Source organism: Mycteria americana, chromosome 3, assembly GCF_035582795.1.
Source record: "Mycteria americana isolate JAX WOST 10 ecotype Jacksonville Zoo and Gardens chromosome 3, USCA_MyAme_1.0, whole genome shotgun sequence".
Taxonomy (NCBI): domain Eukaryota; kingdom Metazoa; phylum Chordata; class Aves; order Ciconiiformes; family Ciconiidae; genus Mycteria; species Mycteria americana.
In genome coordinates, this window is record NC_134367.1 from 79587244 (window position 1) to 79601907 (window position 14664).

At 40.1% G+C, this 14664-nt stretch overlaps 1 protein-coding gene across 1 annotated transcript in view; it reads right to left on the reverse strand.

The window, feature by feature from the left end:
* The window catches only part of RPS6KA2 (ribosomal protein S6 kinase A2), a 179542-nt gene that overhangs the window by 60389 nt on the left and 104489 nt on the right, over positions 1-14664 (reverse strand). Inside the window, exons 6-8 of the mRNA XM_075499116.1 lie at positions 12663-12769; positions 4673-4710; positions 3788-3930 (exon numbers count right to left, since the gene is read on the reverse strand). Of these exons, the coding sequence (XP_075355231.1) occupies positions 3788-3930; positions 4673-4710; positions 12663-12769 (288 nt within the window). The remainder of the gene's footprint in view (positions 1-3787; positions 3931-4672; positions 4711-12662; positions 12770-14664) is intronic.

Genomic DNA, 14664 nt, shown 5'->3' on the forward strand with positions numbered 1-14664 from the left:
TCATCACATACTAACTGAGAGGCAGGTACTGTCCTCTGGAATGCCTGGAAAGGCTGAATTTCAAGATTTGTATAACTATACCTGTTGACAGGTACCATAAGCTACCATAAAACAATTCAAACAAACTGAGCAGCAAACAAACAGAGCGGATAACGGTTTTGGTTTTGTGGCCTGTGTCAAAGACCTAGCGGGTGGTAAATGAAGTTCTGCTGTTGTTGATAGTAAAAATTCTACTGTGTAATAATTAATAACATAATTAATAATTAACATAATTAATAATTAATTAGTAAGGCAAGACCAGAATTTAGTCTTCTTCAGATAAGTTTGTTTTGATATTAATAATCACAACATGCCACATATAATGTTGCCTTCAAGGGTCATTCTGTTTGATACTGGCCTGTGCCCCAGTCAATGCAGGTTGGCAAGGAGCTGCTAGCACAACCTGACTCTTCAAACTGTAGCATTAATCCCTCTTCACAGAATAAAACAGACAAGAGGATGTTTGGTTGCTCTTCTGGTTAGGTTACAGGCCACTGTATCACTATCTGCTTCATATGTTCTCCCTATTGGTCAAAATTTTAGGTACGAAAATTACACTATCACATTCACTTCCTTTCAGCCTGTGGATATGCCACCAACTGGTATATTTTCTTTGTATATTTGCATCATACTGCAAATTACTTAGAGAGAAATGCTAATAAATCATTTGGATGCTGTTTCATTCTCTTCAGTTTTTCAGACTGGCAGAAGAACAGCTTCCCTAAGAGAACATACAAGTGACAGACCAAGGAAAACAAGGAGAGATGAGCAGAGAGAAAGACAGCACCAGAAAATCCTCCTGCACTTTTAGTGTATGGAAATACCCTTTTCTGCCCCAACCAGTTAATCGTTAAAAAGGAAGATTGAACTGATTAAAGCTATTTTTCTCCAAGATGTCTGGTAGCACTCAAAGGCTTAAAGCATTAGTTTACATTTAAAATTATTTTACTCTCTAACTCCTCTCCTTTTATATGGATTCTTATCTTTTCTAATTCTAATACATTGAATCCCTGGGGGAGGGGATGAAAAGAGAGATGGAGGGGGAAAAAAAATGACAGCCTAGCAAAAAACAGGCGGGAAGGAGCCAAGTTCATTAGCAGGTGAAAGAAAAGCAATCTATGCACCAAATACACCATCATGTCTTTTTAACTGGAGACAGACAGTGAAACGGCATAGCTATCCTCCAAAACTAAACATATAATAAAAAAAATTTAAAGGGTTGGGATATATTTATTATATGAGACATAACCTATTGATTTTCCTGTATAAACATATGTGGTTCAGAAGTGCTGAGCATCCACAAATGGATTTGTGGCCATAAAGATAAGGATGTTCCTCTCCTTTTAAATTCAGGTTATAAATTACATTATTTACTCAGATTAACTGCTGTCAACCAGCTAGTTCAGTGCTGCAGGCCCTTCCCACACCAAATTTTCCCTAGTTTTCACATTGCTTCCTATCCTTACTTCCTTTGGTGACACCAGTTGTCTGCTTAGGGTAAACAACATTTAAACACACTCTATAGTTTGTGGGCTGTAGTGTAATATATAGCTACTTAAAATAGCTTCCGTACACAGGAAATGGAGCTGTATTAGAAGAGCAGGTTGCTATGTTAATTTTTGCTTCTGCCCTGGTTCTGCAGGTGAGCCATGATAACCATGGTGAGGTGCAACGTGAGCCATGGCTGCAGCGCTGTGCTGTGTTGCGCTGCCTGTTAGCGGCCATGCACTGAGCGCTTGGGTAGACCTGCCACCTGCACGCTTCAGGAGAGAGCAGCATCACCTTTGTTATCTGAACATATCCCTGTGAGAGTAATAAGTGCTCAAGGGACAGCACTGTGCTTGATAAAACGACGCTAGGAATAACTGCTTCAGAAAACCTACAGCGTTCACATAACTTTTAAAAAATCACAGCGTCACAAAACAACTTCTTCTTGATCTTCCTTTCAACCTCCTCAGCAGCAATGGCACCACAGACTGAAGAGGCTGGACGGGTGCAGGAGGGAGCAGGTTAGCGCCCGAAGACCTAATTTTAGATGGCTGGTGTGTGGAGGGTTCAATACCTCTCTGAAAAACTTTCCTGACACTGCATCCCAGTGCCAAATACTGCAGCACTCAGAAGGATGTTACTGCGTCCTTCTCATAAGCCAAGCAGATCCACTGTAATTATCAGATAGCTCTCACAGCGCTCTTCTTGGAAAGTGTTTTCCAGGGCCTCACTTCTTAAGCAGTGAGGAGCTTTCTTCTACTTTCCAGGCTAACTATATTTCACAATTAGTTTATTCTTATCTGCTCTTGGGGAAGCATTACTCTTTAGCTTAAATAGCTCTTTTCTCTCTGTGGTGTTTTTCCCTGTGATGTATTCATATATGCTATAGGTACTATACCATCTTTGGACCATTATTGGACTAATAAGCATCCTCAAGTAATGAATTTCCCCCGCAACACTGTATCAAATACTTTATTATAATGCAGGCACATGAGATCCACTTCATTTACTTTGGTTAGAAAAAGATGGCTATCTCATCAAGTAAAATATCACATTAATCTAGCATGACTGATTTTTGGTAAATTCATGTTGTGTTTTAACTAACCTTCCATTGATTTCCATGTATAAAAAATGAATTAGCACAGTTTCAAATATTGATTCTGTTTAAACTACCTCCAGAATAGCTTGCAGGACTCTTAAAAGTTAAGAAACAGTGAGGAAAAATTGCTACTTTTGTATAGTGTTGAGGACTGGGACCTCTTGCCCTCTGTGCCAGGTATTCCTCAGTCACAAATTACCACTGCTGAGCATTTACAATTAGAATTTCCCCTTCAATAGTTGATCCAATGCAAAGACATGTAAGAAAAAGATGAATTGCTAACTATTCCTCTGTGCCAATTGTTAGATTTGTGTCTGTTTCTGGTGATTTCCTCCCTGTAAAGATAAGTCATTTTAAAACTGTTTCACATATGTCAGTTTAAAACCAGCTTCAGCATACACTCAGGACAAAGCAAACACCCCAAACTAGTCATCATCAAGACACAGCAAAATGGTACAGAAGAAGAAAGGAGGATGACATGGTGCCCGTATGTATTTGTTTTCTTTTCCCACCAGGAGACAAGAGAGGTTCTTGAGTGACAGTCTCCCACCAGCTAAGACGACTGACCTGAAATCCACTGCCAGATAGTCCAAAACTACCTAATTCTCATTAGTGGAACAAAGGTCAGCGATGTTGATGTGAAGGAGATAGATGAATGGTAAAAGAACCACTGAGGTCCTGTGAAACCATTCAGAGTGCCCTCTAAAATATGTCGTTTTTAATCTACATTTTGCAGAAAGAAAGAGTAAACTTCTGAGTTTCTCTAAGAGGATATCCCTAACCTCTAAAAATTGCTGCCTTGGCAATTGTTTCCTAACAGGAACCATGTTAGCAGCTAGGCAGATGTTTCTTCTGAAACGCTTGAGCTGTTCTGAGCTTGCCCTGCCCTGTTTCTGTGGAACAGAAATATTCATGCTTCACAGTAACCGAGACAGCAAAGGACTGTGAGAAGGAAGAGAGAGAATCTGGAGCCAAATGCTACCTCATATACTGCCAGGAGCAGCTGGTTCCCTACCGCTGATGCAATGAAAACGATCAAGCAATCATTACACATCTACTGTCCTATCCAACCTTAATTGCTGAAAGCGGTACTTTTTATCTGAGGGGTCTGATGACTCCTATAGCCACCCCTCCAACAAACACACACCACTTTTCCATTACCATGAGTACGCCGAAAGACCACCAGTCAGCACTCTGCGTGTGTCCCCGGCGGTTGACCACCTCTGGGGCCATATACTCTATTGTCCCACAGAACGAATACGCTCTCTTGTCATGGTCGATGGCTTCTTTACTCAGACCAAAATCTAAATAAATTGAAACAAAAAAGACTTGTCAGATCTTATTTACATTTTTGATCACTGAAACGGCTCAAACAAAACACACCCACCAGCCGATGAAGCACCCTTCTGTCTGCATGCAGAAAGGCCACAGGCACGTACGCGCTGAAGCCCTGCCTACATGGAGTGCCTGGCTGGCATTTGTTAATGTATCCTGAAAGTAGGTGTATCATTTTCTCTGTTCAGACTGAAGTTCTGGCCCAAAGCAGAAGAGAGAGTTTAAATAGACAGAAATACATAGTTCAGGTTTGGTGAAGACAATGCTAGTAAGGATTCTTGCTCAGATAGCCAAAGCATTAGGAATAATAATCCCAGATGGACAACAGTGAAAAGGATGGCCAGACAGCACCTCCAAGGTGGCAAAGGGATGTCTTTCCAGGTGTCCTCTGCACAGTGATAATTCAGAGAATTTAATCTGGAGTAAGCAGTCATACTGGAAGCACCCTTCCATCCATGGTGGTAGGCAGCCAAGCCTGCATGCTTCACATCAGTCAGGAGTACAATTTTACCAGGAAAACGCTATGTTCTCCATGTGCTGTGCAGCACGGGTGCTTAGTGAATTGCCAGAGAAGAGAGCCCCAACACTCAAACTCTTCTGGCTTCTGAGTTTTTGTAAGCAAACTCTTTCCACGCAAAGATCAAGATGCATGGAACATACTGCAGAAAAAAACCCAGCTTGTAGACATTAAGTTTTCCATTCCTCACATACCTGTTATCTTAATGTGGCCCTCTTCATCAAGAAGAATGCTGTAAAGCAAAAAGGAAACATTCATTCATTAGGCAAGCACTTAGTGCTATTAACAAACATGAATAAAACATGTTTAAGACAGGTAAGGAGATATGCAAGACTCAAATACATGTATAAACAATCCCCCAGTGGATTATATGCCTCCAGAAAGAAAAATGATCCTCAAAGGTCTGTCTAATCTCACGTCTGAAGCACACACGGCCTGCGGCAGTTGCATGGGGAGCCTCCTCCTTACCCCATAGCGCGCTCAGGGTGGGCATGCAAACTGAGCTCAGAAAGAACAGGGTGTTCAAAGCCAACAACTGCAGAATATCTGCTTCCAGCAGGAGAAGGAGCTACACATTTTCTGCTCTTCTCATAATAATAAAGGCAAGCACACAAATAATTAGGGCTTGGACTCACTGGACCTAAAATTAACTCCAAAGGTAGATACGTTCATGCTGAAGTAATAGAAGTGATCGTAGAGCATAATGACTAGTCACAGCCTAACTGCATAGATCTCAGCCCCTGCTAATTTATTCTGTCCAGAAGCATAAATGAAAATTCAGCCTGGAAGCCAAGTTCAAGTGTTCTCATGTTTGCCACCTGCCAACATATTTTATTCTCACAAAGGCACTCCAACATTACTGTGAGAAAAATGACCGTAGTTCACAAAAAGCATTGATAGTTTTTATGGAAACAAGAAGGAACACTGAAACTGAAAAATAATGATTTTTGGTAACTTTTCTGCCTATAAATACTGACACAGTAATGAGGGTAGTGTTTCTTCAGTTTTAGCTAGATTTAGTATATTTCTCTTTTCAAAATGATCTAGCAAGGTGTCAGCTATTTTTATATTCCCCTTCTCTTAGACAGTCACTTTAATCCAATTATTCAGGAAGAAAATAAGACAGCAGTGAAATGACCACATTGGGCTATACTTTTGTGAAAGGTTGTCTCTGTACTGAAACATAATAGAAAAGAGATGATCTTCTGTCATTCGTTTGTATGTTTACAACAGACTGTTATTGTGTAATTCATCAAACAAAGGCCAGCAGCTGAGTCACTACTATGTGTTCAATAATTAAAGCTTTTTCTTCTCAATAAAAGCATCTTTACCTCTATTCCTTCTCCCCAGATTTCTTGAAGAGGCATAATTTTTAAGAACTAGCCTATAACAGGCATGTTAAAATGTATTTTTGTGACTGCAATCCCTAAACGAGAGGTTTGTGCTTCAGAAGAGAACAGAATAAAACACCTGCCACTGTAGAAGTGAGTGTGAACCTATGAATGCCACAGCCCTGGCTCTGGAAAAATGGCACGGGGGAGGACAGCTCACAGAAATCACCCAAAATTTTGCCCCACACCCAGGAAGCCCCTGTGAATAACAATGCAGTTCAAAGGTGGCGGGATTTTCCCCAGAAACATCGATTTTATATTTCATAGATTCCCTATTGAAAATCCATGCTACGTTTCTATGTATACAATATATGTTTTTCATACCTTTGCCCTCATTAGAGGGTTCATACCTCACCCTCATTAAAGGGACGGAGGCAATACCAACGCAGCTATCAGACTGACAATACTGTCTTAGCTTAAGTGAGCCAGAAGCATACAACAGACTTTCTCACACCGAATGTTTGCATGAGCAGCAAAATGAACGGATCCTGGTTTCCTATGGATGTGTATCCTATATCCCCTAAAACGTGATCTACAGTTCCCTCGTCTGACTCGTGTTCCCTAATCACCCTTACAGGGTGCCCTCAGCTGCCTGCAGCTTCCCCCGTGGCCCCTGGCAGCACCCTTTGGACAGCTGGGTGTTTCCACATTTGCCATCTGCCAACACGTATAACGCTACGGTTATGAACCGAAAATTACAGTTGATGTAAAAAGAAAATAATATGCTATCAGTGAGAAAAAAAGATAACTGTTGCACTGAATTAGCTTAGAGTGACATTAAGAAGCAAAGAACAATGTACCTGCTTCTAAACATCTGAATCACAACAAATACTTGTCCTTTGACTGTAGAAGCAACCTGACTACCTGATCATACTTTCTGTCTTCTCTTTTTATCGTTATTGCTTTACAGTTCCTTTTTATCCCACACTGTCCGTAGTAGAAATTCTATTGTGACAATCAAAATTACTTTAACTATGGTTTGCAGGATCAGCTAATCTGAAATAAGCTAGTATTATTTTGTGGAAGGGAAAAAAGAACAAGAAGTTGTTAGTGTGATTCAGGATTGAGAAAAATCTTTCCTCTAAATCACTGTTTTGAAATGATAAAAAACATAAGAAGTAGACTACTTTTAAATGCTAAAGTAGGCTATAATCCCATTGAGTGATAACCTTTCACTATGAGATTTTTCCATTTTATTTGTTCAGTTTAAGGTTTGAGTGTGTTTACAGGATACTGTCATCGTCAACCTGTTCGTTATTTCAAAACAATAACAACATTTTAGCCTCAGGGTCATCCCACAAACATTCAAACTGCTTTCATTGACCTCAGTTTAAAAGTATGCCTTGAGAAAATAAAGTCTGAAAGTCTCCACTTTAGAGGCTGGGAAACTGGACTAGTAGCAGGGGAATGACATACTCCAAGTTACAGGAGAAGCTCATAGTAGAGCTAGGACTGCAAACTCCTTAGCAGTTTTTTTGCTGCAACTTTAGCAGAGGAATAAAAAGCCTTTGTTAGTAGTTGTTGACATTATTTTATACTGACTCTTAAATCAAGGCCATAACAATTCTCTCCCATTTCTCTCTCTCTTTATTTTTAGTTTTGAGTCATGTCTTTTAGGCTTCATTTTGAACTCCAATACACCCAAATCATCGTGAAATTCTGCCAAATCTATTAAAGCTAGAACTCTGGGGTTTTTTTTGATGATTTAAGTTTCTTTCCAAGTCAGCTCAGTTGTGCAGAAAATTCAATCCACACCTTATGTTTTTCAGAAATTGTAGCCAAAATTTCAGGTTGGAAAGAAAACCTGAAACTTCATTAAAAGTGTTTAATTTGATTGCAGGCTTTGTTATGAAAGTAGCAAATAGAGTGAAGTATTCGAATATCTCCGAAAGAGATGAAGATCCTCACAAACTGTCCACCTTTTGTGACATTTCAGTGTTTGCAGGACCCCATACTATCTCACTATGCTGAACAGTCTTACGCCAAACTCATCCCTGCTGTACCTTCATTGACTGCTTACTTTGATGGAAGATGATGGTGATTTTCCACCAAAAGTCTTTGTCCTTTACTGATTCTCAGATCTTCCCTCCCTACGCAGAGCAGCTATGTTCATGAATGAATTGCCACGGTTTACAACATGCTGCATTAAGCAGCGGTGGTTTGTTTTTTCTTAATATAGTTCAACAATTCCAGAGTTGTTATATGAGCAGTTGTATGAGCTGTCCCTTGTACAGACAGCTGAGGGCATTACAACGTAAACCACTCCTTGTTAATCAAAGCCCCTACGACAGAACTGTATCAAGGTGCCTCTGGGTACCTGGAGTTACAAAAGGCAAAAATAAATATAAAAATCTGTACATCCTTAGAAGGGAGAGTTACTTCTAAGTCACTCATACCCTAAAACCACAGCATAAGAAACAACATATGTGTCATATACTACTTTATAAGTTCCCATTCTTCTAGTTCAGCATAGCCATATTTAATAGCTTGATCCTGCAGTTCTTAAACAGAAACATGCCTCACCATGGAAGTAACTCTGCTGGTTTCAGCGTGACTGAACGGTACCTTGTTCCACAAGGGATGCCACTGAAGCCACCAAGACAACTCAAGGAGAAGAATCTGGCTGCAACAATTTAAGGGAAGAAGCATCTGCTTGTTCTAAACAAGACTTTAACTGGAAAACTCAATTGCTTGCCTGTTTGAAGTAAGTACAGATAACTTTATAACAACTCCCAGAGTATATACTCTGCTTGCACTTAAAATTAATTCATAGCTTTGAATTGTTAATATGGATTTTTGCTCAGGGAATCTTAAAAAAATGCTGAACCTTAAATTTTAACGTACTGAGGGTTCTTTCAAGTGGTCTGAACAGTGCTATTTTCTAACTAGTCTTCTTTGACATAAACAATTCCAATGAACTTCCTTTTAGGATACTTAAAGCAATGACTTGACTGAAGCAATCTCAATTGCTTCAACTAACAGTTACTTTTGGGAGCTTCTAGAGGATGGCAAAAGCACTGAACAATGAAAGAAGGTCAAATGCAGTGCCTATCTTTTAACAAAGCAGGGGAGAGAGACTTGGGAAATTACAAACCAATACATTTATCTCCAGTTCTGCAAATGTGGTAGAGTAAACCTTGTGCTCTAATCAGACTGGTAATTCTTCTCCTGAAGACGTGGGTGTAATTCTGCACACTGCACTTCAAAGGAGATATGGATCAAAAGAAACTAAAGGGGGGGAATGAGAATGGCTGAACACCCAGAAAGACTGACTGGTGAAGAAGAGTTGGGTAGCTGGACTGTTTAGGGTACAGAAGAGAGGTCTGAGGACACAGACGTGCTTGCAATCCCCTGAGGCTGATGCTGAGAGCAGAACGAGCTGGCTGGGGAGTCTAGGAGGACAGGCCAAGGAGCAATGGCCTGCAACTGCAGGAAAGAAATTTCAAATTAACTATTAGGAGCAACTTTCTAGATGTACAACTGGTGGAGCACTGCCAAGAGGCCTCCTATGGAGCCCATGGAGTCTCCACCAGCTATTTTAAGAATAGATGCAACACATCTGTAATGACCTTGATATATTTGACCCTTCTCAGAGGCAACAGGAGGATGAGAACATCCTGGGATGGTCCTAAATTTATTTTATCATCTTATTTAGAGAGCTATCCTTTCCCAGGTGTAACTTAAAAATATAGCACTTTTTTCCCTTCAGAATGAATATTTTTTTCTGCTGTACCTGTTTTTTCACTCTGAACCTAAAGTTCCAGTGAAATCATAGGCTATCATGCTCTGCTGTCCTAGACATGGCTACGCATAAGCTTTGCACTTACAAAGTTATTTTAAAAGGATATGGTTTTCAATCGAACAGACGCCTTGATTTATCCCCAGGTATGAACTTGTTATACCGGTCTGGGTCATTCTCTTTCCTGTATGTGCTGGTTTTGGCTGGGATGGAGTTAATTTTCTTCATAGAAGCTAGTATGAGGCTATATTTTGGATTTAGTATGAGCATAATGTTGATAACACACTGTTTTAGTTGTTGCTAAGTAGTGCTTACACTAAGTCAAGGACTTTTCAGCTTCTCATGTTCTACCAACTGAGAAGGCTGGGGGTGCACAAGAAGTTGGGAGGGGACACAGCAGGGACAGCTGACCCCAACTGACCAAAGGGCTATTCCATACCATAGGACGTCATGCTCAGTATATAAAGCTGGGGGAAGAATAAGGAAAGGAGGGGACATTCGGAGTGATGGCGTTTGTCTTCCCAAGTAACTGTTCCGCATGATGGAGCCCTGCTTTCCTGGGGATGGCTGAACACCTGCCTGCCCATGGGAAGGAGTGAATGAATTCCTTGCTTTGCTTGCGTGCGTGGCTTTTGCTTTACTTATTAAACTGTCTTTATCTCAACCCATGAGTTTTCTCCCTTTTACTCTTCTGATTCTCTCCCCCATCCTACCGGAGTGGGAGTGAGCGAGCGGCTGTGTGGGGCTTAGTTGCCAGCTGGGGTTAAACCACGACACTGTACAACAATAGTTATATTCAGGGAAAGTAATTTTATACTACGACAGTTGTATCCAGATTCAACTGTACCCCTGGTATCTATTTAACTATATACATCAAAGACCATAAACCATACATTCAAAAGTTAGGAAATACCAGAACGAGGGCTTCCACCTTAACTTTACCCAGTGATCTCACTGTATAAAGGTCTCTAATTACATGATGATACTTTTTGTTTTCTTCCAGAGAGTTCTTGCCTCAGCAGAACAGATAATATAGTCAGGGATTTTAGCAGAGTGGTACAGTGAAGGGGATGGCTGGCTGGTCTCAGCTCAGCTGAAAATGCACAGAGAACTGGGTTCCCTCTTAGTCTTTTTGACATGTTTCTATGTGACAATGGCAAATTAGCGACACCTTCCTTTCTTAGGTGAGCTCTGGTTTCTCAGTTCACTGATCCCTGATTTGAGACACTGCAGTTTGGTCTGCAGAAATTTTAAGTGCTCTCACTTGCAACTGAAGTCAGTGAGAGATGTGCTTTGAAATGCAAAGTGACACATAATGCTGAGAACTCCGAAAAAACAGGCTCTCAGTATCTCAAATACAGTGAATAGTTTTGACATGCACTTAATCTTCCTCTCGGTTTCTAACTTCTCCTAAAGCAAAAAATTACGGCATGCGCCTACAAATATAACAGCACCATGACTTATATTTGAACATACAGGCTCATATTTGGATACCTTCTAATAACAGCTTCATATATCATGTATTAGCTTGAAAACAGCTTCATCTAACACCAGAAAGAAAAGTAGTGTGTGATTCATACTAACGCTTGCTAGAAACAAAGTTTAAAACTGAAAACCTATAATTGGAGTTATTCTATTATGTACATGTTTGTTGATGCTGAATGAATAAAATAGCAATTCAGAATGAAGTTGAAACCCAAGAGCTGCTGGCAGACGATGCAGCAGCATGTGGCAGTGGCAGCTATGGTGTGACCACCGCCTACCTGCATTTCATTTTGTGTAACAAACTGGTACCTTTATCCCTCCAGTGCTTTCATTTGGAGGATGGCTTCCTGTATTTGCCAAAGATTCTGGTTTTCAGTTTTGGTTGCATAAACGGGCAAGACTGGAAATTTTGGTCACCTGTGAAAGGGTCTCTAGCCCAAAGAACCGAGAGCTCTGGTTACATACATCTGTATGAATTCATATAGCACTACTGCTATTACTGTTGTCATCAAAACATAACATTGAATTTAAAGTTTAAATCACATAGTACTATGTTGTAGGTAAATAGTCTCCTCCCCTTCAACTTCTTACGTACAAAATTCACCTTCCATTACTCTTGGTCTCTTATTTTGTCCATGAGTGTGAATGCAATAGCACTCCATTTTGGAGAAAGAGCTGCATATTTTTGAACTTCACGTCACAGAAGGAAAAGGCTGCTCTGATGTTATACTTTGGGACTGTAAACAACAGCCAAACAGACTGCTGGCAGCGGTCATCTTTTTTAAATGATGGTGACCATTACATTAAAAAGGCTGGTAACTTTGAAATGTTGCAGCCTGTTTTATTGGAGCCGGCACAGAAGATGCAGGCAAAGCACCAGGCGAGTGGCACGAAATAAAAACAGTGTCACATCACTCCCAGTGATAACACTGAGGGTGTAATTTAGTCTATTGATGTACTGCAAAGAAAAAACAGACAGGAAAAACCTCCATAGCATCACATTAGGAATAGAAAATAGCTGCAAATATAAGCGGGAATAATTCTTGGGAAAATATTTTGGATCATCAATAAAAGTGTTTTTAAAATCCTGATTATCATGCCTCTCGTGAGCTAACATGCACACTAGCTTTCAGAGATGCTCATTTACTTTGAACAATGGCTACAATAAAACTGAACGGTGCCATGACATATTTCATAGGAGCTGGAAGTGGAGTTGCTTTGAGCAGTTTATACCACACCAAGGGGAAGGCCAGATTAAATGCTGCAAATGGAGAACAGTGCTACTGAAGTCAAAGGCACAGAGATCTGAATCCCGCACTGAGATCATTCACTAAACTGAAGGCCAGGCACACAGAGGCCACATCACACTGGAACAGAGTCAAAGTATTTGGCCTCATGCTAAAATGATATAATAGGAAGACCTGATGGTGAGGGTCTCATGTATGGAGTCTCACATACAAGAAAGAAGGCAGAGCCTCCGTCACCTTTGACTTACTAGCATGACAAGGAGCAGAAACAACCTAAAAGCTCACGTATTTATGTTTCGGTTTGCTCTTCTCATTAACTTACTTTTCTGGTTTTAGGTCCCTGTAAATAATTCCAAGACCATGGAGGTGGTCTAATGCCAAGGCCAGCTCAGCTAAGTAGAACTTGACATCCTCTTCTGTAAACATCACCTAGAGAGAAGGAAGAGAAGAACATATCTATTTACTGGACAGTGGTGGGCTGGCTTGCATTAAACAGACATGGGGAAGGAATTGCCTAACTCGGGAATGCTGGAAGGACCATCATATCAGGTTCAATTTTCCATAATTTGTCTGAGCTCACAGTAACAATTCTTACCAGATTCTCCTCATAAAACAAAACTTGATCTCTCGAGTACTTCTGTTCCTTAAAACATGCTGCTGTCATTTGTCTGTTTGATCTGTTTAGATGACATCATGTTGCAATAATAGGAATAAGGTTAAAACTCCTTAGCCTTTGGAAATGAATGGCAAAATTCAATGCATTCAGTACAGCCCTTATTGCTTTCATATCTCTTAATTTGCTAAAATTTTGGCATTTGGTTACCAAATTCCCACAAAATAATATGGGGGAACCTCTTTGGGGAAGTGAAATGCTTCTTATTTTAGAAACCAAAACACATGTAGTTCCCAAACATGAGCAGAAGACACAGCATGAAGAGACTCAGAGATGGATTTAAAGCCCTGTGCATTGAGGGTTCAAGGAATCTCAGTGCAGATGCCCTAAGCAATGATATGGTGTCTAAGATCTGGGGCCTGATGAAGGCTAAACTGAGGGCACTTGTTTCCTTTCTATAGCTGATACGGCTACTACTCAAACTGAAAGCTCTGTTTTAGGTGGGAAAAGAAACTCCTGCAACTGAAAAAACATTAAGCTCAGAAAAATTGAGCTAGAATGGCAAGAAGCCTCTGTGGTTCAACTTTCATTATATCCCAGATGATATTAACTTCTCTTTAATTAAATTTCAATATGTACAGCAATAATAATGCAGAAAGAGAGGCTGATATATTGCATACACAATTGTGAATACTATGTATGACAGAAGTAAAATGAGTCAGCTCAATAAAAATTTACATGTCATATGTAAATGTAAATATCTACAATAGAAGTTGCTGAGCTTATTTTTAAAATTAAGCCTCTGCTCTTGGAAAGAGGCAGCCACAATACTTGAGTGCTCTGAGAAGCTGCAGAAGGCTGAGAGCAAAAATAGAGGATTCACAGAACAGATGTCACATAATTTAATTAAGAATACCACTGCAAAGGCTAGAAAGAAAAAGGATACACAAGCAAAAACTCTGACTAAAAATTTAATTGGTCTGAACATAAAAATTGCATTAATTATCAAAATAAATTTAAATTATTTATAAGGTTTAAAATAAATAATGTAGGCAAGAGATGAGATCATTAGAATCAGAGAAAATCTAATCTATAGAGATACACTCAGCTGAAGTCAGACATCTCAGAAAGAGCAAGAGAGAGACAAGCTTTGCATGCACACATGCTGTAGTATACAGGATCTGATTGAAAGCCCACTGAAATCAATACCGTTGGACCAAGTCCGTAATTAACAAATTGCAAGCAGTACAAGCTTTCCCATAAGGTCTTCCCTTGCGATACCTTGCCACTACTAAACAGCTGCAAAGTAGACAAGATGAGCTGCAAACACTGAAAAAAGAAGTATGCATAAAAGGCCTGTCAAGTTAAGAGGGCTCACTCTTGATAGTATAAAGCAGAGAAATCAACAGATTGCATTGGAAAAGCTGTGGGGAAAATGTGAAGTTTTAAAGGAGTACAAAATCGGAGCTGTTCTCTTTCACTTTCGAGTTCCCTAACTGCAGAACGTATAGCTGCCCTCTGTAGGCAAGAGTCACTTTTTCTCTCTTCTCCCATGAAACTGGAGAGGCCCTTGCTAAGACAGCGTGCTGGGTCGCTGACAAAGCCTGATTTCACGATGAACAGCAGAAGGATGTTTTTATTTTCTTTAATCTTTTTCCTCACATAAAAAATAACTGCTGCCACCTACTAAGTACTTCTACGAGTATCATTA